Source organism: Lithobates pipiens, unplaced genomic scaffold (genome assembly GCF_037356315.1).
Source record: "Lithobates pipiens isolate NorthernLeopardFrog02 unplaced genomic scaffold, aLitPip1_a1.2 Scaffold_25, whole genome shotgun sequence".
Lineage (NCBI taxonomy): Eukaryota > Metazoa > Chordata > Amphibia > Anura > Ranidae > Lithobates > Lithobates pipiens.
The window spans coordinates 239383381-239407276 of NW_027507787.1; the positions used below are offsets into that span (position 1 = coordinate 239383381).

At 47.6% G+C, this 23896-nt stretch overlaps 1 protein-coding gene across 1 annotated transcript in view; it reads left to right on the top strand.

The window, feature by feature from the left end:
- Positions 1-23896, top strand: part of HPSE2 (heparanase 2 (inactive)) — a 417517-nt gene that overhangs the window by 351293 nt on the left and 42328 nt on the right. Inside the window, exon 8 of the mRNA XM_077453819.1 lies at positions 14837-14982. Within this exon, the coding sequence (XP_077309945.1) occupies positions 14837-14982 (146 nt within the window). The remainder of the gene's footprint in view (positions 1-14836; positions 14983-23896) is intronic.

Sequence of the window (23896 nt, forward strand, 5' to 3'; positions counted from 1 at the left end):
GAAGGTTGGTAAGTTCCTGTAGAGTTTGTGTTGGAAGGTTGGTAAATCCCTGTAGAGTTTGTGTTGAAAGGTTGGTAAGTCCCTGTAGAGTTTGTGTTGGAAGTTTGGTAAGTTCCTGTAGAGTTTGTGTTGGAAGGTTGGTAAGTCCCTGTAGAGTTTGTGTTGGAAGGTTGGTAAGTCCCTGTAGAGTTTGTGTTGGAAGGTTGGTTGGTAAGTCCCTGTAGAGTTTGTGTTGGAAGTTTGGTAAGTTCCTGTAGAGTTTGTGTTGGAAGTTTGGTAAGTCCCTGTAGAGTTTGTGTTGGAAGGTTGGTTGGTAAGTCCCTGTAGAGTTTGTGTTGGAAGTTTGGTAAGTCCCTGTAGAGTTTGTGTTGAAAGGTTGGTTGGTAAGTCCCTGTAGAGTTTGTGTTGGAAGGTTGGTAAGTTCCTGTAGAGTTTGTGTTGGAAGGTTGGTTGGTAAGTCCCTGTAGAGTTTGTGTTGAAAGGTTGGTAAGTCCCTGTAGAGTTTGTGTTGGAAGTTTGGTAAGTTCCTGTAGAGTTTGTGTTGGAAGGTTGGTAAGTCCCTGTAGAGTTTGTGTTGGAAGGTTGGTAAGTCCCTGTAGAGTTTGTGTTGGAAGGTTGGTTGGTAAGTCCCTGTAGAGTTTGTGTTGGAAGTTTGGTAAGTTCCTGTAGAGTTTGTGTTGGAAGTTTGGTAAGTCCCTGTAGAGTTTGTGTTGGAAGGTTGGTTGGTAAGTCCCTGTAGAGTTTGTGTTGGAAGTTTGGTAAGTCCCTGTAGAGTTTGTGTTGGAAGGTTGGTTGGTAAGTCCCTGTAGAGTTTGTGTTGGAAGGTTGGTAAGTTCCTGTAGAGTTTGTGTTGGAAGGTTGGTTGGTAAGTCCCTGTAGAGTTTGTGTTGGAAGGTTGGTAAGTCCCTGTAGAGTTTGTGTTGGAAGGTTGGTAAGTCCCTGTAGAGTTTGTGTTGGAAGGTTGATAAGTCCCTGTAGAGTTTGTGTTGGAAGGTTGGTTGGTAAGTCCCTGTAGAGTTTGTGTTGGAAGGTTGGTAAGTCCCTGTAAAGTTTGTGTTGGAAGTTTGGTAAGTCCCTGTAGAGTTTGTGTCGGAAGGTTGGTTGGTAAGTTCCTGTAGAGTTTGTGTAGGAAGTTTGGTAAGTTCCTGTAGAGTTTGTGTCGGAAGGTTAGTGTCTCTCCATTGAACAGTTGTGTCTACATCAGGGGTCTCAAACTGGTGGCCCTCCAGTTGTTGCGAAACTATAAGTCCCATGAGGCATTGCAAGGCTGACAGTTACAAGCATGACTCTCCCAGGCAGAGGCATGATGGGACTTGTAGTTCCGCAACAGCTGGAGGGCCGCCAGTTTGAGACCCCTGGTCTACATGGTCTGAGTCCCGGAGAAGAACTCGCACCCAGAGACACTCTGGATAAAAGCATTTAATCTTTTTACAAAGATTTTTTATCCACCAGTAAAAATTATAAAGCATTGCCGTTGATGACTTCATATAAGTATGGATGCCAATTCCAGCCCCGTATCGGCCACTATAGAGACTAGACTGAATTTATGACGAAGCCGGGAGAAAGGACGGTGTCAGCTAATGAGCCTGTTCACAGGAATGAATAATCAGGAGTGTATTAACACCAGGGAGGAAGAGTTGAAGTTAACAAGCAGAAGGAAATCATGTGTTGAATTTCTACTAATGACTCACATAGTCTTCATGTTCTCCAGCTGTTCGCCCGGCACTTGCTGCAATAAAAAGAACAATCAGACACAGCGACTCATTAGGCTCTAATTTCTTCCAGGTTCCGAAGCTTGGATTGCTATTAATAATTTTACGACAACATTGTGCCTGTAGCCAGTTCCAGCGATGAACAGCATCAAAGCAGTCCCAACTGAAGCCGATCCCACCGGCTCTCATCGCATAGCGTACATAGGTGGACTTTCAAATGGAAGTTCAGCCAAAGCTCGCTTTCTTCCTAGTTTTGAAAACAGCAAAAGGATCAGAGCCCCTGTTGGGGGTTTTTCACTTGTGTCTGGGGCTTCATTAGAGAGATCCCCCCCTCACTTCCTGTACCAGTGACAACCGTTTCAACAAACAGGAAATGTGGGAAACAGTGCATTAAGGACACAGGCAGCAATAGACTCACTGGGGTCATTGTCTTTTTTTTTTTTTTTAATCAGAAAAAACTTTTTATTTTTGTCTTGCACAGTACATAATATAAACTATCCAGTGTACAGGTATGTAACCATGCAGAGAACATATGGCATTCACACAAAATAAATGTCTAATTGCCAAAAATAGTCACTAAACGTGCATATAATGTTCACGAAAGAGTATATGTGTAACTTTATATAATGTATGAAAAATCAAAACCATACATAAAAATAAATGTAGAAACTATAAAATTAAAAATTAAAGTCCATTAAGATGTTCCAATGTTCCAGCGATCAGCGTATCAACACCGTGATCACACACACACTCTGAGATTCTGTGCCCGTCACCAGATAAGTGATGCGCTTATCAGATGAATGAACAGTTAAAGCCTTAATGGTATCTAATTCGAAGCAGGGAGGTTAAAGCATCAATCAAGGTTCTTGCATCCAGATGACCCTTAATGCAGATAAATAGCCAAATAGCACACCCTACATCTCCCACATTTATAGAAACCAGTCAACTGGTCAAAAAAACCTTTGCTCCTCTGTGGTGGATCGATGACATTAGGGGCCAGACGATTTCTCAATGATGAGGCACCTCTGAAGACTATTCTAGGTCTCTCAGGGACTATCCGTTTTAATTTGGCATCACTGCTGACAATGTGCCAATGCTTATTAACAAGTTGTTTTTTTTCCCTTTCACCGTATGGGAACTTAAGTTACCTTTGCCATCAGTTAAGATGGCGCTTGAAACTGGATCTCGCATCTCAGAACGAGGTCCGGGTATAAAAGGTGGTGCGTCGCTGCGTTGCCCGTTCCCCATTGATAACGTCATCTATGACGAAACGCGTCTGGGAAGGTACGCAGTGACGCCACCAGGCTCTACGAGAGGAGGACGGGACGCTTGTTTGTATGCCGGCCGGCGGAGTTTGTTCTGTTTTAATGCCTGACAGAAAGCTGTTGTATGTAAGTGCGATTCTTTTATCTTAATAAATTTTCTGAACGTTTTTACGCTATGGAGGCATTTCTTTTTCTTTAACGGTGTTACTGATGATATATCCATTGGAGCTCCAAGGACTGGGATTTGGCTATTTATCTGCATTAAGGGTCATCTGGATGCAAGAACCTTGATTGATGCTTTAACCTCCCTGCTTCGAATTAGATACCATTAAGGCTTTAACTGTTCATTCATCTGATAAGCGCATCACTTATCTGGTGACGGACACAGAATCTCAGAGTGTGTGTGTGATCACGGTGTTGATACGCTGATCGCTGGAACATTGGAACATCTTAATGGACTTTAATTTTTAATTTTATAGTTTCTACATTTATTTTTATGTATGGTTTTGATTTTTCATACATTATATAAAGTTACACATATACTCTTTTGTGAACATTATATGCACGTTTAGTGACTATTTTTGGCAATTAGACATTTATTTTGTGTGAATGCCATATGTTCTCTGCATGGTTACATTTATATAGTTTTTCACATTATTTAGTGCTATTGGCGCAGCTCTCCTTATCTTTCTTTGCATTCTTGTGTTTGTATCCCACTTAGAGCTGCTGCCTATTGTTTTAGTTTAGTATTATTTTCAATTTATAGTTTTTGCAATTTATATCTAAGCGCAGTTTACACACCTTCCTGTACAGGTATGTGTCTGGTAAAAAAAAATAAAAAAATAAATAAAAGGAACATAAAACATGGAACATTCCCTTATGCATTAAAGTGCAAACTTATACAGTTTAGTGTCTCCATTATTGAGTCGTATTAAATAAACATAACAAGTAACTAAAGGAAAAGCTAAAGTAGACATACCGCATTTATCGGCGTATAACACGCACCTTTTTCCCCTTAAAATCAGGGGGAAATCGTGGGTGCGTGTTATACGCCGATCCCCTGCCGATTGTGAGCTTCTCGGCGGCACTCAGCGGGTTTCAGAAAACCGAAAGCTGCCGAGAACGTCCGAAAGCCGCCGAGAACAGCCGAAAGCCACTGAGAACGACCGAGAGCTGCTGAGCCCCCCCCCGAGATACACAGGACATCCGCTCTGTATCTCGGTGGCACCGTTTTTAAACGCCAAGGCTGCAATAAAAGCATGCAACGACACTGACAAGGATGCAATGCAAGCCTGCAACTACACTGACAAGGCTGCAATGCATGCCTTTAACGATACTGACAAGGCTGCAATGCATGCCTTTAACGATACTGACAAGGTTGCGATGCAAGGCTGCAAATGACACTGACAAGGCTGCAATGCATGTGTTCAACGACACTGACAAGGCTGAAATGCAAGCTTGCAACGACACTGACAAGGCTGAAATGCAAGCTTGCAACGACACTGACAAGGCTGAAATGCAAGCCTGTAACAACACTGACAAGGCTGAAATGCAAGCTTGCAACGACACTGACAAGGCTGCAATGCATGCCTTCAACGACACTGACAAGGCTGCAATGCATGCCTTCAACGACATTGACAAGGCTGCAATGCCAGACTGCAATGACACTGACAAGGCTGCAGATGGACACTAATAAGGCTGCATTGATGGGCATTTAAATGTAAGTTTTTTTTCCTTAAAATTCCCTCCTAAACTTGGGGTGGGTGTTATACGCCGAAAAATACGGTAATTGACCAGTGTAGTTCTCATAACCTTTCAGGTCTCAACCGTAAATTTAGTCAGTGCAGTTTGGTTATCACATCATGACCCCCAGCAGTATCAGTGCCACCCTTGAACTTTGTTTTTTACATGTTTGGTAATTACCAGGTAACCATTTACCTTGCATCTATCCCAATAATAGCCTGTCTTTGATTAATTGATGAGGGGCTAGACCCGGGACATCCAACCACGCCTGCCACATTGAGTAAAATTTACATGGAACTTTTCTGTGTTGATACATCAATTTTTCTCTAATCAATAGTTTGTTGACACTGTCCACCCATTGCCCCCTAGTGGTCACTCTCAAAGTTGGGCAATTAGCTTACATACAGTAGTCTCAGGATTGCCGTATGTGCTGATGGAGTCAGTGATTCATTGTCAAGTGCTCCCAATAGACAGACAACTGGATCCCGTGGTACAGGTGTCATATATGCTGTAGATATCGTGTCTAAGACCTCCCTCCAGTATCTGAAAAGTTTAGGGCATTTTCAGAGCATATGGAGGAGATCACCATAGTCACATTCACATTTCGGGCAGAGGGGGGAGTTCCTGATACCCCATCTGTGAAGCTGCAGGGGAGTCCTCTCTAAGTAAGCTCTATGTAATAGGTATAGATGAGACAACTTTTGGGATGCTGACACTGATACCAGGGGAGCAGCTGAGAGGCATACTGTAGCTCCCAGCTCTCCCCATCGATGGCTCCTACATCGCTCTCCCAACCTTGTCTATAGGTAGCCCGGAGGCGTCTTGTATCTCGGCAAGGAGAATATTATAGCACCTGGAGATCATTCCCTTTTTGACATTTTCCATAAGAATGTTTTGTATTATCGCATGGTCGGTCTGCTGTAACGTATTGGTTTTTGCCTGTGTTTGTATGGCATGGTGTAACTGTAGATATTTGTAGAAATTGTTGTGTGGGATTCTGAATTCTACCTGGATCTCAGAGAACAATTTGATGGTAGGACCATTATATAATTGAGAAATATATATTTTTTGCCTGCTTCTCCCCAGTTCCTGAATCCTCTAAGTTTCAGTAATTCTCTATATTGTCTGTTGCGCCATAGGGGTGTATGGGTCAAAAAACCCTTTATCCCCAACAACTTTCTAGTATAGGACCATAATGTATTCAATAATTTCACAGTGGGGGCACTAGGGTCTAAATGCATGTAACCTGCCTCCAGCCTTGTAAGTGCCGACTCACTTTCACCTACTATGTCCAGAAGTCTACGAATAGGATCAGTTAGGTCTATCGTTCCCCAGCCCCCCAGCTGTTGTAGCTGAGATGCACAGTCCTGGGATGAGGGACTGCAAGCCCCCCCTTCATCTACATCTTTATTATAGGTCCTGGGATGAGGGACTGCAAGGTCCTGGGATGAGGGACCGCAAGCCCCCCTTCATCTTCATCTTTATTATAGGTCCTGGGATGAGGGACTGCAAGGTCCTGGGATGAGGGACTGCAAGGTCCTGGGATGAGGGACCGCAAGCCCCCCTTCATCTTCATCTTTATTATAGGTCCTGGGATGAGGGACTGCAAGGTCCTGGGATGAGGGACTGCAAGCCCCCCCTTCATCTTCATCTTTATTATAGGTCCTGGGATGAGGGACCGCAAGGTCCTGGGGTGAGGGACTGCAAGCCCCCCCTTCATCTTCATCTTTATTATAGGTCCTGGGATGAGGGACTGCAAGGTCCTGGGATGAGGGACTGCAAGCCCCCCCTTCATCTTCATCTTTATTATAGGTCCTGGGATGAGGGACTGCAAGGTTCTGGGATGAGGGACTGCAAGCCCCCCTTCATCTTCATCTTTATTATAGGTCCTGGGATGAGGGACTGCAAGGTCCTGGGATGAGGGACCGCAAGCCCCCCTTCATCTTCATCTTTATTATAGGTCCTGGGACGAGGGACCGCAAGGTCCTGGGATGAGGGACTGCAAGGTCCTGGGATGAGGGACTGCAAGCCTCCCTTCATCTTTACTATATTGCAGTGTTGCTAGCCTAATCCTAGTTGTCTTCTTACGCCATATTAGTTCTCTAAATTGGGACTCGATTCTTTCAAACCATCTCCGAGGGATCCATACCGGGGAATTATTAACTATGTATGACAGTTGTGGTGCCCAGACCATTTTAATGAGATTTACTCTCCCGACTACTGACAGAGGTAATTTACACCAGGCAGTGCATCTGTCACGAAACCTACTGAGAAGGGGAACTAAATTAAAACTAAGATATTGAGATGGGTCTGGGGTCACTTGAATGCCCAGATATCTAGATGAAGCCACTATCTGCACTGTCTCCGCACAAGCTGGCAGTAGGGTGTCCAGGGGGTCTAGTGGCATCAACACCGACTTATCCCAATTAATAGAGAAGCCTGATAGCTCTCCAAAGGCCTTAATAAGGATCATAACCGTCTATAGGGTATCTTGGGTGTCTCTTACGGTAGGGTAAATTGTCATCAGCGTACAAGGACACAATATCTGTTGCCATGGACTGCTGGAACCCTATGATACTACCATCTCCCCAGATCATTGCTGAGCCAGGGCAAACAGCAGTTGTGAAAAAGGACACCCCTGTCTGGTGCCTCTGAACACTGTAAAGGGTTCTTATAATTCCCCATTAATTCTAATCCTAGCTGTGGGCTTGGCATACAGTAGCTGAACCCATTTAATAAAAGTATCTCCCAGTCCCATATCCTTCAGTACCTTCCACAGATAAGGCCATTCAACGCTGTTGAAGGCCTTAGCTGCATCCAACGAAAAGTTCGCCCTATTGCCAGTGTTGTCCACAGGGAGCTGTAGGTTCAAAAAGAGCCTCCATATGTTTTGGGCTGTGGATCTCGTGGCAATGCGGATTGATCTTTGTGGACTATTTTGTGTATCACCTTGGCCAATCTGTTCGCTAGCATCCGGGCCAATAGTTTGATGTCGGCTGTCAGCAATGATATGGGTCTATATGAGCCAGGCGAGTTGTCATCTTTGCCCGGCTTCAGTAAGACAATGAAAATTGCCTCATTCAGGGAGTCAGGCAAAGACCCTTCTTTAAGCGCCTCATTATAGACCATCAATAGAATGGGGAGTATTGTACCCGAGTAGCATTTGTATACTTCAGATGGAAGGCCATCCATACCTGGTGATTTATTATTTTGGGATGGTGTTAAGGCCATAGCTAGTTCTTCTTCTGTCAATGGTGCATTAAGCATATCTACATCTCCGGCTGGCAGGCCAGGGAGTTCACATTTCCCCAAAAATTCCTCTATTTCCATTTCAGTGGGTCTCACCTTAGAGGTCAGCATAAAAAAACCTTAAAGACCTGTATAATGTCCGAGGTTTGCAATCGTGAGACACCCTGAGCATCGCAGATGGCCAAAATGAGGGATGAGGACTGTTGTGCATGCACCATTACTGCTAACATGTGGCCGGTCGCCTCCCCCTCCTCAAAATGCGACTGTTGCAGAAAGAAACGTTTATTCTCGGCCAACTGCAGTGCCAGTTGTCTAGACATGGATTGTGCCCCCAGCCATGCCCTTGTTGTCCTCTGTAGGGTTGGTAGTTTATTTGTCCTCCATCTCAGTGACCATTCCATGTAACGTCATTTCCCAGACCTTTGTGTCTGTTTTGATGCGGGTTATTCGTTTTATGAATTGCCCTCTCATAAAGGCCTTTGCCGCATCCCACACCACTCCCAATTTGGCTCTACCAACATTGTCCTGCATAAATAACTTGAGCATGTCCCGTATTGGGTCTGGTTCCGGGAATAGTGAAAGCCAGAAAGGGTTAAGCCTCCAAACTGGACTTTTAACCATGTCTGGGAGTGAGATGAAAATACGAAATGAGGAATGGCTTGAAATATGTCTATCAGCGTAATCTGAAGCTATGATGTGCTGCATCATTTTATCATTGCCCAGTCCCAGATCTATTCTGGACAGGCCTCCGTGTGAGGTCGAGTGACATGAGTATTTTTTAAGGTGTAGATGTCTACTATGCCACACATCCATCAGTCTCAGCTCCTCAAGAACTCTGGCAAAGGGTGTGTGTCCCTTTCAACCCGTTACAACATTAGTGGGTATAGGTAGTTTATCCTTAAAGAGGAAGTAAACCCTGATGAGTTTACTTCCTCTTTCATTCCCTGCAAAGGTAAAGCATAATGGACTACTATGCATCGCATCGCATCGCATAGTAGCCCATTATGTGTCACTTACCTGACACAGGAGCCAGCAATGTCACCGCTGTCCCCTGTAGTCTGGCGCATCCATCTTCTCGGTGGGTCTCGCTGCTCCGCCGCTGTCATTCGGCGAAGCTGCGATGACGTCACTCCCGCGCATGCGCACGAGAGCCGCCACACGCGGCATATTCGCTGTTGACGGTGCCGCGCTCAGTGCGCCAGTGCCGTAGACAGCGGTGCCTGTCTTTTTGCAAATATCTCCTAAACCGTGTAGGTTTAGGAGATATTTCTTGAACCTACAGGTAATCCTTAATCTAGGCTTACCTGTAGGTCAAACTGTGTTGTAAGGGTTTACAACCACTTTAAAATGGTTTAAGTAGCTGCCGGTAGGGGGACCTCTGGGTATTGTGCCATAAATCTCGCCAGGCACCTGAGGGCATGGGTACGGTGGCGGTACATATATACTAACTAATATACAGGTTAACTTGTGGATTTTACATAGCAAAAAATATATATCTACCCCTCTGGTCTATAAGATTCTTAGCCCTTGTACACACGGTCAGAGAATCCGTCGGAATGTGTCCTATCGGACCGTGTCGTCGGATAATCCGACTGTGTGTGGTATGCATTGGACTGATTCGGTCGGAATATCCGTAGGACCCAATTTTCCAACATGTTGGAAATATTTCCCGACCAACTGGGCCGGACGGACGTAATCCGATCATGTGTAGAGAATTTTGATCGGACCAAGTGCCACGCATGCTCAGATCAAATTCCTACATCAAAGCTATTGGCTACTAGCCTGAATCTAGTCCCATCGTAACTAAATTACGTCATCACGTTCTGAAAGATCAAATTTTTCGACAACTTAGTCCGACCGTGTGTATGCAACAGTTTCGGACACCATCCGTCGGACTAAATCCGACGGACAAAATCCGACGGATTTGATTGGCAGAATCTCCGACCGTGTGTACAGGGGCTTAGAGCAATGAAACCGGACACCTTTACGTATTAATATGCTCACCCCCCCCCCCCCCCCCCAGAGTACATAGAATATGTAGAGTGGAATTGAACATCATACATACAGGGACTTAGGCTGGGGGGGGGGGGGGGGGGGTCCGCAGAGAAGTGAGTCTCCTGCAAGCATACAATACCTGCGTCCATTGATTTAACATGTTTAAGAACCGCCATTCTTTTTACCGGGGTACGCAGTGAGGATATTTCGTTTAACAGACATATGGGCATATTGTAATCAATAACAGGAGTATGGTCGTTGTCTGAAAGGCCTCAGTGACAAAGGAGACAGTAGTTCTACATAGAGAGTATACATTAGCAAGCATGTTATCATTACCAGGTGCACAAGTGGTGATCTGTGTACAGTCCATTTTCACGGTTGTCAGATGTTGAAGTGCTGGTGAGTCAAAGTAAAGACATGTTATAGCTGCAAACTTCAAGTCTACAGGTGGTCATTATACAGAAAGTAACTTGTGGAGCCAACTGGGCTACCAGCCAATTTGGCTGCGTGGCAAACTGTCCCCGTGCATCCGCTGTGGAAATCAGCAGTGGAAACTCCCATTAAACCCAGGGGTTAGTTCACAGAGGGGTTTCACATTTCCATCGCATGCAGGACACCCCACTTTGTAGGCAATAGACAGTTTTAGTTGTTCTCCTTCAGCCGCCTTGTCTATAGTTATAGTTAACAGAACGGTCAGCTATTAATAAGGCATAAAGAGAGGATCAAGTGGTCAGAACCTTTGATCAACAGCAATAAGGGGGGGACAAACTGAGGCAAATTTCAATCCCTCCTTCAGGCTGGAGCGTTGCGTTGCGATTTAGTGGCTTTGAGTGCCCTGTCCTCCCAGTCCAGCCATTGTGCTGCAGAGGTAGGGCGATCAAAGAAGTGGGTTTCCCCTAGTGCAACCACCCAAAGTCGGGTGGGGTACAGCATAGCATATGGCAAATTGAATTGAAATTTAATTCCCTCAACCTTTTCTTGACGTCAGGGATTTTTGCTCGTTGCTTCTGCAGCTCAGCAGAGAAGTCTGGAAACAGGGATATCTTGGAGTTGTCTGTGGCCATCGAACCACCCATGGTCCTGGCTTTGGATAGTTCTAGTTAAGCAGCTTGCAGAGGAAGGCATGGGTATGGTTGCCTGGTGGTAGCGGTCTGGATGGGACTCTGTGCGCCCATTCCAGCTGCGAAAAGTGGGGAAAAAGCTTCTTTACTGATTGTGGTAGTCAGCCAGTTTTCAATAAATGCAACAGGTTTTTTACCCTCAGCCCTTTCAGGGATGCCTAGGGCGCGAATATTATTGCGCCTCATGTGGTTTTCTGAGTCATCTAAGCGGGCCGCATGCTGGGCAGTGAGATGGCAGTTATATTGTAGACCCCTTTGCATAGGGGCTATGTCATCCTCAACTGCACTCACTCTGCTTTCTATGGCGGCAGTGCAAACTCTCAGGTTTTGCATGTCCTGTCTCACGAATGCTATTTCCGCCTTAACCCCCTTCACTTCATTTGCTAACATGGAGATGGACATGTTGCATGCTGTCACCGCAGAGAAGATGTCCCTGAGAGTTGGCTCAGCATTGTCAAATGGTGGGGGGGGGGGGGTAGATTGGAGGAACCCTTTAAATAACTTTCCAGGCTCAGAGAACCCCTTCATGGTACATTAGTATGATGGTCAGTGGGAAGACTGTTCCTTACATTGGTGATCAGTGGGAAGAATGTTCCTTACATTGGTGATCAGTGAGAAGAATGTTCCTTACATTGGTGATCAGTGAGAAGAATGTTCCTTACATTGGTGATCAGTGAGAAGAATGTTCCTTACATTGGTGATCAGTGAGAAGAATGTTCCTTACATTGGTGATCAGTGGGAAGAATGTTCCTTACATTGGTGATCAGTGAGAAGAATGTTCCTTACATTGGTGATCAGTGGGAAGAATGTTCCTTACATTGGTGATCAGTGGGAAGAATGTTCCTTACATTGGTGATCAGTGGGAAGAATGTTCCTTACAATGGTGATCAGTGAGAAGAATGTTCCTTACATTGGTGATCAGTGAGAAGAATGTTCCTTACATTGGTGATCAGTGAGAAGAATGTTCCTTACATTGGTGATCAGTGAGAAGAATGTTCCTTACATTGGTGATCAGTGGGAAGAATGTTCCTTACATTGGTGATCAGTGGGAAGAATGTTCCTTACATTGGTGATCAGTGAGAAGAATGTTACTTACATGGTTGGTGAGTGGTGAATGGATGGTGGGCTCCATGTCTCAGGTGAACCAGTGTTTGGTGATTCGTTGGTGGACGCCCTTTCTCAGGTGCACCAATGGTTGGTGGTTGGTGAATGGTTGGTGGTTGGTGAATGGTTGATGGTTGGTGGGTGCCTTTTCTCAGGTGAACCAATGATTGGTGGATGCCATGTGTGGGGTTAACCATTAGTCATCTTATCGTACCGGGACTGTTTGAAGTAACTCTCATTGGATTGGCTGTTGTGAGTTTGTATGACTTTTTCCTTTGTAGACTTCGCCATGTGTGTGACCTGATCTCCAGTACTGTTTCACCACCATTCTGCATTCTGAAATGTAATAAAAAAAATATTTCTGGTTGAGTTGTGGTTGTAGAGTCTCCCTTTCCCTCGCATATGAGGAAACTCTTGTCACCATGACAGTGAATAAATTCCGAACAGGGTTCTAATCTTTCCCCACTCAGTCCCAAATCATAAGTTGTTTTTCCTGGAAATACACAGAATTATTTCAGTGGATACAAATTGTACAAAACCTGTATTGGAAGTCCTCACTTATTAATGTCAATGTACAAACATATAATTCATGCGTCCATTACCCCAACCCTAAGAATTGTATTTGTGGAATTCCCAATGTTTATCTGGCTTATTTTCTTTGATAAGAATATGCAAAGCTTCTGGCCAGTCTAGACTTCGACTCAAAGTTAATATTTCTATCGTTTTCAAAGCCTAAATAAGTGTTTCTCAACCAGAGGTGCCCCAGCAACTGGTGAGCTGTCTCAGATCTCCAGGGGGTCCATGCTGCATCTGGTATTTATGTACAGCATTAGCAGTACAATGCTGCCCACAGCCATGCCATGCTGAAGACTGGGGGGGGGGGGGGGCATATGGGCACTCTGATGTGAAAGGGAAGGGGGGCTGGGGACTCTGGCATTAAAAGAGGGACTGTAGACTTTGATGTGAATGTGAAAGGGGAAGAGGCCCAAATATGAATGATATGCACTTTGAAATTAAAGGAGAGGGGGAAATGAAGACTCTGATGTGAAAGGGGGGGGGGGGGGGGTGAGGACCTTGATGTGAAGGGAGGGGGTGAAGATCCTGATAGGAACGGGGGCAGAGGACTCTGATGTAAAGGGAGGAGCTTCTGATGTCATGGGGACCCCATTTTAGACTGGGTGCCTCAAGATTTTGCATAATTTCCAGGGATGCCATGAATGAGATGGTTGAGGCACGTTAATATAGATACCAGTTTCATGCAGAAACAATAGAAAGCGTTTGTGTGAATTGAACGTTGTGATCGCCATTAGATAAAAGTTGTGCAGGGAGAGGACCTCTTTATGGAATATATGTTTAAGACAAGCCGTAGATGATTCCATTTTCTTTCCTGCAGCCATCAGTGGAAGGAAAGGAAATCGCTTGATTTTGCAATCATCACAGTCAATGCTTTTAGAATCCCTCCCATGACACTATTGTGTTCTGCCAGCAGGGAGTCAAAGAACACAATGATTACTGATAGTGGCTATATCCACCGGCAATAATTCGATTGCATGTAAAAAAAATCTGACAAACTGGTTGTGTCTAAGTCAATGGATAGAGGGTACAACCAGCCTGTCCAAAGATGGATTGAATTTTGGCTGGTCCCTGCTGAACTGGCAGAGGATCGATCCATCTTTGGCCAGCTTAAGACCAACTAAAGGACACTGTGATCCTTCACCTGGACTTCACCTGGAGGTTTTCAAACAGCTAGGCTTCCAGTAATTCTTCTGCTACGTAATATCAGTGTGGAGAGATCAGATAACTATCAGTGGATCTCCAGGCCCCTCCCACTACCACCAGCAGTAAGACACGCCTTCCCGTAGAGGATCGATACATCTATGACGGTCTTAAGACCAGCTAAATTACATTGTGATCCTTCACCTGGACTTAGAGGGTTTCCTATAACTAGGCAGGTTTCCTATAACTAGGCCTCCAGTTCTTCTGCTACATAGTATCAGTCCAGAGAGATCGGATCACTGTCAGTGGATCTCCAGGCTCCTCCCACTACCACCAGCAGTAAGACACGCCTTCCCGTAGAGGCTGAGGATCGATCCATCTATGACCGTCTTAAGACCAGCTAAATTACATTGTGATCCTTCACCTGGATCTAGAGGGTTTCCTATAACTAGGCAAGTTTCTAATAACTAGTCCTCCAGTTCTTCTTCTGCTACATAGTATGAGTGCAGAGAGATTAGATCACTGTCAGTGGATCTCCAGGCTCCTCCCACTACCTCCAACAGTAAAATCCGCATTCCCAGTCCCACAGAGAGACCTAATTTCCGCCATTTATCTTTATCTTCTGTGTATAAGGAGATACAAGGAAAGGCAATAACAGGAAGTCATTGTGGCCACACACCGGGAGATCATTCGTCCTTCATAGCAAACAATAAACATTATTAATCCTTTCCTGATTCCGCGCATCTATTATACTATATAATATAATCATGTCACTGGGATAATATGCAGTATATACAATATACAGTCACACGTAGAATCCCCCATCTGTTCGCTGTCTAATTAGGTGACTATTGAAATTCCTTTTTAGATTAAACATCTCACTGATGAAGATTAAACTGGTTGTAATTGAGTTTTATTTTCTCTATTTTAGGATTACTGGGTTTCACTTCTTTATAAAAGGCTGGTGGGACCCAAAGTGTTGGCGGTTCACGTGGCTGGTATTCAGAGGAAGCCTCGTCCAGGGAAAGTAATCAGGGACAAACTACGCATCTATGCTCATTGTACCAACCATCACAGGTAAGTAGACGAGTTATGGTTTTTATGTAAAAAGGATCAATGTGCACACCGGGGTACTTATACACCATGCTTTTTCTCTGTACTGGTAACTGGGAATCAATCACCCCGTCCCTGAGGAACCTCCATTGGCTAGCCGCGAAGGATCAAGTTACATTCAAGACCCTCTGCCTCACCTGAAACACGGCACCCACCAACCACTGGTTCTCCTAAGACATGGCGATTTAGTTGGCATATGTAGCGCTATACAAGTTATTCATTCATTCATTCATTCGTACTTCCTGAGAGATATCAGACAGGCAGTTGGTTATCGCTCTAACACCAACACCTACGCTATACTATACAGCCTTGGGGAAAATGATTCTCCAAGATTTATTATAGTACATTATAAATTGATGCCATATACCAGTGGTCTCCAAACTGCAGCCGGAGATGGCCCTTTGCATGCCTTTATCTGGCCATTGGAACACTATTCCTCCCACCGACACCAACAATGGGCATCATTTCTGTCACTGATATCAACAATAGTGTCAGGTCACCTTGAGGCGAGGCGACAGATGCACACCGTAGGGATCAGGAGTGCACCGCAAGGTTGTGGACCCTACGGCTGACTGCTGCGGACGGGAGACAGGTCCCACCGGGGTTAGAGCGTAAGATTCCCTGGGGCGCGGAGTCTAAGAGCCAGCAGGTGTTCACCAGAGCCTCGAGGGGTGAAGATGGACTTGGCTGCAACTGGCTCCAGGTCGCGACCCCCAGGGTCCCCCAGCTCATACCCACAGTAGGCAACAGGAGGATAGGGATGGTGAGGGACAAAGCCAAGGTCGGGGCCACAAGCAGACAGGAATAGTCAGGGACACGCCAAAAGGTCAGGATCACAGGCAAACAGGGATAGTCAAAGACACGCCAAAGTCGGTAACGGAACAACAGAAGAGCACACGGCAGGTAACAGGAAGCTAACACACAAAGGAATACACAATGGTTGATCAGCAGGGCTGGCCTGCAGTGCACAGGTTAATATAGAGTTATCTGATAGGAGCTAGGGTGGAGTCGTGCCAGAGGATGGATTACAAAAGCAGTCAGGTGAGGGTCGGCTGGTCTCTAGAGATGAACACATGAAAACAGGTAAGCAGACCAACTCTATTGCATAACCATGACAAATAGGCCACTATAACTGACCCCAACGATGGGGCACTATTCTTCCCTCTGACACCAGTGAAGGGCCCTTTGACACTGGGGCATTTTCTACTCCCACTGGCCACAGTCCAACCCCCTCAAAGTCTGAAGGACATTAAACTGGCCCTTTGTTTAGAAAGTTTGGAGATCCCTGCCCTATATCGTGTACATAAAGTGGGCATAACTTTTTTTGTTAACTAACAAAACAGTCCACACTCCTGGTACAAATTATTATTATTTATTTTTATTATACAGGATTTATATAGCGCCAATAGTTTGTGCAGCACTTTACAACATGGGTGCAGACAGTACAGTTACAATAAAAGACAGGAGGAATTAGAAAGCCCTGCTCGTTAGAGCTTACAATCTAGGAGGGAGGGTCAAGTGATACAAAAGGTAATAGGACGATCTGATGGAGGGTAGGCTTCTCAGAAGAGAAGGCTTTTCAGTGATAGTCTAAAAGCAAGCAGAGTAGGAGAAAGTCGGACAGATTGGGGTAGGGAGTTCCATAGGTAAGGAGAGGCTTGGGGAAAGTCCTGGAGGCGAGCATGGGAGGCAGTGACGAGGGAACTAGAGAGCAGGAGGTCTTGGGAGGAACGAAGGGAACAAGTAGGTTGGTATTTTGAGACAAGGTTAGTGATGTAGCTGGGGGGGGGGGGGGCAGAGTTGTGGGTGGCTTTGTAAGTTGTTGTTAGAATTTTGAATTGAATTTGTTGGGTGAGTGGAAGCCAGTGAAGGGATTGACAGAGAAGGGGTAGGAGACACTGAGCGGTTGGTAAGGTGGATGAGCCTGGCAGCAGCATTCATGATGGACTGTAGGAGGAATAGCCTATGTAAAGGGAATCCCGTGAGGAGGGAGTTGCAGTAGTCGAGCCGGGGGAAATGACCAGAGAGTGAACTAGGAGCTTTGTGGTGTCATTGGTTAGGAAGAGGCATGTTTTGGAGATGTTGCGGAAATTGCGGCAGCAAGCTTTGGAAAGTGTTTGGACATGGGGCCGAAAGGATAGTTCAGAGTCTAGGGTTACGCCTAGGACCTGGGCATGCAAGGACGGGCTGATAGTAGTGCTATTGATCAGGGGAAGAGGCACAAATCAAATTTCTTGGCTCACCTCCCGCAAAACATGTCCCTAACAGGGTTATGTCCCCGCTTGCCTCAGTGGTCCCCAAGGCCAGGTCACCAGCAGCTTAGCCATGTCTCAGTCCCAAGCTGTCCACCACTCCTGCTCCTCAGTGTGTTCTGCTTCACACTCCACCGCAAAGACCCCGTTTATCTACTCCCTGCTGTCTCTCCAGACTCCTTTGCAGGTGGTTTAATCCTTTCGGGACCAGAACTCCTTGTAATCGGGGCTTGGGCTCTTTCCCACCCCAGAGTCTCTCTGAGTTTCTGATTTCCAGGTCCCAAACGAGGACTTACCAATCCAGAGAGCAGAGAACCCCTCACCCTGCGTGGATGAGAACCTTTGAGTACTAAAAATGTCCCTTATCATCATGACTCTGGAGTGGGAAAGAGCCCCAACCCTAAATACAAGGAGTTCTGGTCCAGAAAGGATTAAACCATCTGGAGTCTAGAAAGGCAGCAGGAAGCAGCCAGAAGGTATTTGTGAGCAGGGCTGGACTGGGACAAAAATTTGGCCCTGGACTTGATCATGAACGGCCCACTTTAATTTTGAGTGTCTCCATCAGCACTTCCCCTTACATCAGAGTGTCCTCCCTCTCCTCCCCCTCCCACGTGTACTCACAGTTTTGAAGGCAGCTTCTCCTTCCTCTCTCCAGCCATGTGATAAGTGACAAGTGATAAGGGGAGAGAGGAAAGCCAGCTGTCTATCTCCCCCTGCAGGCTGGAGGGAGCAGAAAGCCTAAGGCCGCGTACACACGGGCGGACTGTTCGCCCAACCTTGTCCGCTGAACAGTGTTTGGGCGGACAGTCCGCTCGTGTGTGGGCTTTCAGCGGACAGTTTCAGCGGACAGTTGGACGGACAAAGTCTTTCGGAAATTCCGAAAAACTGTCCGCTGAAACTGTGTTTGAGCGAACAGTCCGCCCGTGTGTGGGCCTGTCCGCTGTACTTTCGAAATGAGCGGACTGTTCCCGCTCGGAAAGTCCGCCCATTTCGAGCGCGTGTACAGGTAGGCGGGGCCCGCGAGGGAGACGTCGCGGGCTCCGCCGCCTGGAATGGGCTTAAAGGGGAACCCCAACGCCGAAAAAAATCGGCGTGGGGGTTTCCCCCAAGTCCACACCAGACCCTTGTTCGAGCACGCTACCCGGCCGGCCAGGAAAGGGGGGCGAGCGAGCGCGCCCCCCCTCCTGAGCCGTACCAGGCCGCGTGCCCTCAACATGGGGGGTGCCTTGGGGAAGGGGGGGCCGCGCGGCCCCCCCACCCCAAAGCACCTTGTCCCCATGTTGATGAGGACAAGGGCCTCTTCCCGACAACCCTGGCCGTTGGTTGTCGGGGTCTGCGGGCGGGGGGCTTATCGGAATCCGGGAGCCCCCTTTAAGAAGGGGGCCCCCGGATACCGGCCCCCCACCCTATGTGAATGAGTATGGGGTACAATGTACCCCTACCCATTCACCTGTGGAATAAAGTACAAAAAAAAACACAACACATGGAAAAAGTATTTTATTGCACAGCTCCGGGGGTCTTCCGTCTTCGGGGGTCTTCTCGCCGGACTCCTCCGCTATGTGTGTGTAGCTCTTTTACTAGCGGAGGAGTCCGGCTTTCTTCCTCCCCGCCGCCGGCCTCTTCTCCCGACTTCGGGGGTCTTGTCCCCCTCTTCGGTTCTTCTGCCGGGCCACCGCGCCTGGTCCGGTGGCCCGGTCTTCTGTCGCCGTCTTCCGTTCTTCTGTCGCCGCCTTCGGTTCTTCTGCCGGGCCACTGCGCCTTCTTGTAGCTCTTTTACAGGCGGTGGCCCGGTCTTCTGTCGCCGTCGCCGCCGCCGCCTTCCGTTCTTGTTCTTCTTCTTGTTCTTCTTCTTCTTCTCCTGGAGATGTTGACTCGACGATCTCTCCGGCCGGAATGCCAGGGACACGCTCCGCTGCCACTTATATAGTGACAATGGGGCGGTGTCACATGGTATATGTCACATGGGTTGGTCACATGGGTTGATGTCACATGGGGACTATGACATCGTAAGGGGGCGGGGTCACCATGTGACCAACCCATGTGACATATACCATGTGACACCGCCCCATTGTCACTATATAAGTGACCGCACAGCGCGGCTCTGGCATTCCGGCCGGAGAGATCGTCGAGTCAACATCTCCAGGAGAAGAACAAGAAGAAGAACAAGAAGAACAAGAACGGAAGGCGGCGGCGGCGGCGACGACAGCGGCGACAGAAGACCGGGCCACCGCCTGTAAAAGAGCTACAAGAAGGCGCGGTGGCCCGGCAGAAGAACCGAAGGCGGCGACAGAAGAACGGAAGACGGCGACAGAAGACCGGGCCACCGGACCAGGCGCGGTGGCCCGGCAGAAGAACCGAAGAGGGGGACAAGACCCCCGAAGTCGGGAGAAGAGGCCGGCGGCGGGGAGGAAGAAAGCCGGACTCCTCCGCTAGTAAAAGAGCTACACACACATAGCGGAGGAGTCCGGCGAGAAGACCCCCGAAGACGGAAGACCCCCGGAGCTGTGCAATAAAATACTTTTTCCATGTGTTGTGTTTTTTTTTGTACTTTATTCCACAGGTGAATGGGTAGGGGTACATTGTACCCCATACTCATTCACATAGGGTGGGGGGCCGGTATCCGGGGGCCCCCTTCTTAAAGGGGGCTCCCGGATTCCGATAAGCCCCCCGCCCGCAGACCCCGACAACCAACGGCCAGGGTTGTCGGGAAGAGGCCCTTGTCCTCATCAACATGGGGACAAGGTGCTTTGGGGTGGGGGGGCCGCGCGGCCCCCCCTTCCCCAAGGCACCCCCCCATGTTGAGGGCACGCGGCCTGGTACGGCTCAGGAGGGGGGGCGCGCTCGCTCGCCCCCCTTTCCTGGCCGGCCGGGTAGCGTGCTCGGACAAGGGTCTGGTGTGGACTTGGGGGGAACCCCCACGCCGATTTTTTTTCGGCGTTGGGGTTCCCCTTTAAGCCCATTCCAGGCGGCGGAGCCCGCGACGTCTCCTTCGCGGGCCCCGCCTACCTGTACACGCGCTCGAAATGGGCGGATTTGCCTCCTCCTTACGTGGGCGAGTCCGTTCATTTCAAAAGTTGAGCGAACTGTTTGCCCAACCTTGTTCGTCAAACAGTCCGCTCGTGTGTGGGCAAGTCCGCTCATGCAAATTTTGAGCGGACTGTTTGCCCAAACTGTTTGACGAACAAGGTTGGGCAAACAGTCCGCGCGTGTGTACGCGGCCTAATGCTCTCTCCAACAAGTGACGGCAGCTGCTCCGCCTAACAGGAGTGAAACCGCGATCACTCACTGTCAGAGAGGAGCGGCTCCAGGACTGCACCCGACCGGCCCACTGAGCCATCGGCCCACCGGGAAACTCCCGATGGCCAGTACATGCCTGTCTATGAGGTGGAGCGTGAAGCAGAACACCTTTAGGAGCAGGAGTGGTGGACAGCTTGGGACTGAGACATGGCTAAGCTGCTGGTGACCTGGCCTTGGGGACCACTGAGGCAGACGGGGACGAAACCCTTGTTAAGAGACAAGTTTTGCAGGCGGTGAGCCAAGAAGTTTGATTTGTTTTAGGAGTGTGGACTGTTTTGTTTATTTTGTGCTGCAAGCAAGCGGTTTTGTTTTACTTTTGAGCAATAAAAGACTGCTTTGCTTTTATGCTGGCTGATGCCAGGCTCCTCAAGATTACAATATATATATATATATATACTGTATATATAAATACAGCCTCTGAAAATAACACCAGAATCCCCTTCTATAGACTGTGCAAAGTTCCACAATGCTAAACACTACTAATAGGATGAGATTTGGTGCTTCTCAGTACATATTGCATTACATTCCAGTAATATAGAAAGTTATTTCCTCCCGACAATTGTATGAAATAAATGAATATATAAATATGTATCTGAGGACATGAAGACACTTTCATTGAGGTTTGTACTGCTTTATTTCCACATGTGTATCGTGTGCACACTGGCATGTTTATATCCGAATGGATGAGGATTATATTCTGCATAGGAAGACCTTTCCATTTATGGTGGTTCCTCTCCAATTGCAAACTGGTCATCACTATTAAAGAGACATGCTCAGTTTTTGGTAGCTGCTTTTTATTTCCATCTCTCTCTCTTTTTTTTGTAAGGATATATGAGAAGTAAAAACAGAAACAACATAAGAAATAGCGGCAATCCAGGTTCAAACACAGCTTTATCATCATAAATGTTGGTGCCAAGAGTACATGTCCCGGCCCAGCTCTTCTCCTTGCTGGGACAGTGATCCTCCTACTTGGGGCTTTAAACCTCTACCATATTGTGCCCACTCCATAGTTACATAGTTAGTAAGGTTGAATAAAGACACCAGTCCATCCAGTTCAACCTGAGTGAGTGTCTACAATTGTCCCTATCCCTGTACATCGCACACTCACATCAGTCCCTATACTCAAGGAGCCCACAATCCAAGGTCCCCATTCATATACTAGGGCCCAGGGGTGTAACTAGAACCTTCAGGGCCCCGATGCAAGAAACCATGAAGGGCCCCCCTGAACCCCAGCCAGGGCCCTTCCCTCCGAGTCCGGCGGTGGAACTCCAGGGCGTGGTCACAGGTATGACCTTTGTGAGCCCTGTAGTTCCACCACTGGTATCAGTAGTTTTTTTTTATTATTTTTTATTTTTAGGTGCCCCATTGGGGGACTGTCCCTAGGCAGGATGGGGTCCCAGTCTCCAGAAGAGATGAGGTCCTTTTCTCCAGGGCAGATGAAGTTACTGCCCCCAGGTGAGAAGGGGTCCCTGTCCCCAGGGGAGATGGAGGGGGTATGTAATGGTGTGTGGGGGATGGGGTCCTCTCACTCACCATGACCAAGCTGTAGGCCGCGCACTCATGCATGTTGGCCTGGGCTCCATCCAGTGTGCTGGATGGGTGATTAGCATATCGCCCAGAAAGACCTTTCATCATCTGTGTATGATGGGGGAGGGGGGGGGGGGCTAGCAGACAAGCCTGCAGTGTCCTCTGGGGATCCGGCTCTCATAGGGCTGCACTGCATCTGTGTGCTTAAAGTTTGTTTACCCGGGAGAAGAATGCAGTGCAGTGTGGGCCGGACCTCTGGCTGGGGAGAACAGACATCGGACTGAGCGGCAATGCATGGAGCAGGAGAGGGGTACTCTGAGGAGCCGGCTGAGGACACAGGTCATGCGAGGAATGCACAACTAAAGAGCAGCCAGTGCGATAGTCAAGCATGGAGCTCTGCTAGTCACCCTCCACCTCCAGCCACCCGTGTGCATGGTGCACTAATACCCCTAGCTGCCTATGCTGCTGCCGGCCATATGTAGAGGGGGCTGCATGGGCCCCCTGAAGCACAGGGCCCGGTTGCGGTCGCAACTGCTGCACCCCCTATAGTTACGCCCCTGCTAGGGCCAATTTTGGACAGAAGCCAATTAACCTACCTGCATGTCTTTGGAGTGTGGGAGGAAACCGGAGTACCTGGAGGAAACCCACACAGGCACAGGGAGAACATGCAAACTCCATGCAGGTAGTGTCATGGCTGGGATTTGAACCAGCGACCCTTCTTGCTGCTCGGTGAGAGTGCTAACCCACTATACCACTGTGCCACCCTTTAATTACCACTTTTGTCTTCTTTGATCCAGAATAACTCCGTAACTCTATAAGAATAAATGACACTTTATAACAGAATTTATGTTTCTTATTTTTCCCTATGCCAGAGACCTCCTCCCGACATTCTGGGATGTTGACCATTATCAGGGCCGTCTTTAAGGCAGGGCAAAAGGGGCAGCTGCCCCTGGGCCCTGTCATTGTTGTGGGGCCCAAAGCAGCTGCCTCATACTTGCTAACTATCCCAGTTTAGATTCCCTTGTCCCTTGAGGTTTTAGTCCTGTTGTTGTGTACAGACGACTCACCTGCAGACCCTGTGTTTACATGTAAATAACCAGCATTCATATGTAAATAGCAGTGCCATGCATATGTAAATAGCTGAGGCCAACAGCATTGATATGTAAATAAGGCAGCATTAACCACTTCCCGACCAGCGCACGACGATGTACGTCGACAGAATGGCACGGGCAGGCATATTGGTGTACAGGTACGTCCAATATTCAATGCCGCCCTGCCATCGGCAGCGCGCCGCGGTCGCGGGACTCGCGGACTCGATCGGCGCGGGCATCCCCGCGATCGTCTCACGGAGCGGCCGAATGGAGGAAATGCCGAGTAAACAGCATTTCTCCATTCTGCCTAGCAACTAGTGACGCTGATCTCTGCTCCATTTGATTGGAGCAAAGATCAGTGTTCACTAAATGAAAGCCCAACCCCCCCACAGTTAGTAACACGCCCCTAGGAACACTTAACCCCTACACTGCCACCCACTGGTTAACCCCTTCACTGCCAGTGTCATTTACACAGGAACCACTGCATTTATATAGCAGTGATTACTGTATAAATGACAATGGTCCCAAAAATGTGTCAAAAATGTCCGATGGGTCCCCCACAATGTCGCAGTCACAATAAAAATCGCTGATCGCCGCCATTACTAGTAAAAAAAAAATAATAAAAAAATATTAATAAAAATGCTATAAAACTATCCCTATTTTGTAAACGCTATAACTTTTGCGCAAACCAATCAATAATCGCTTATTGCG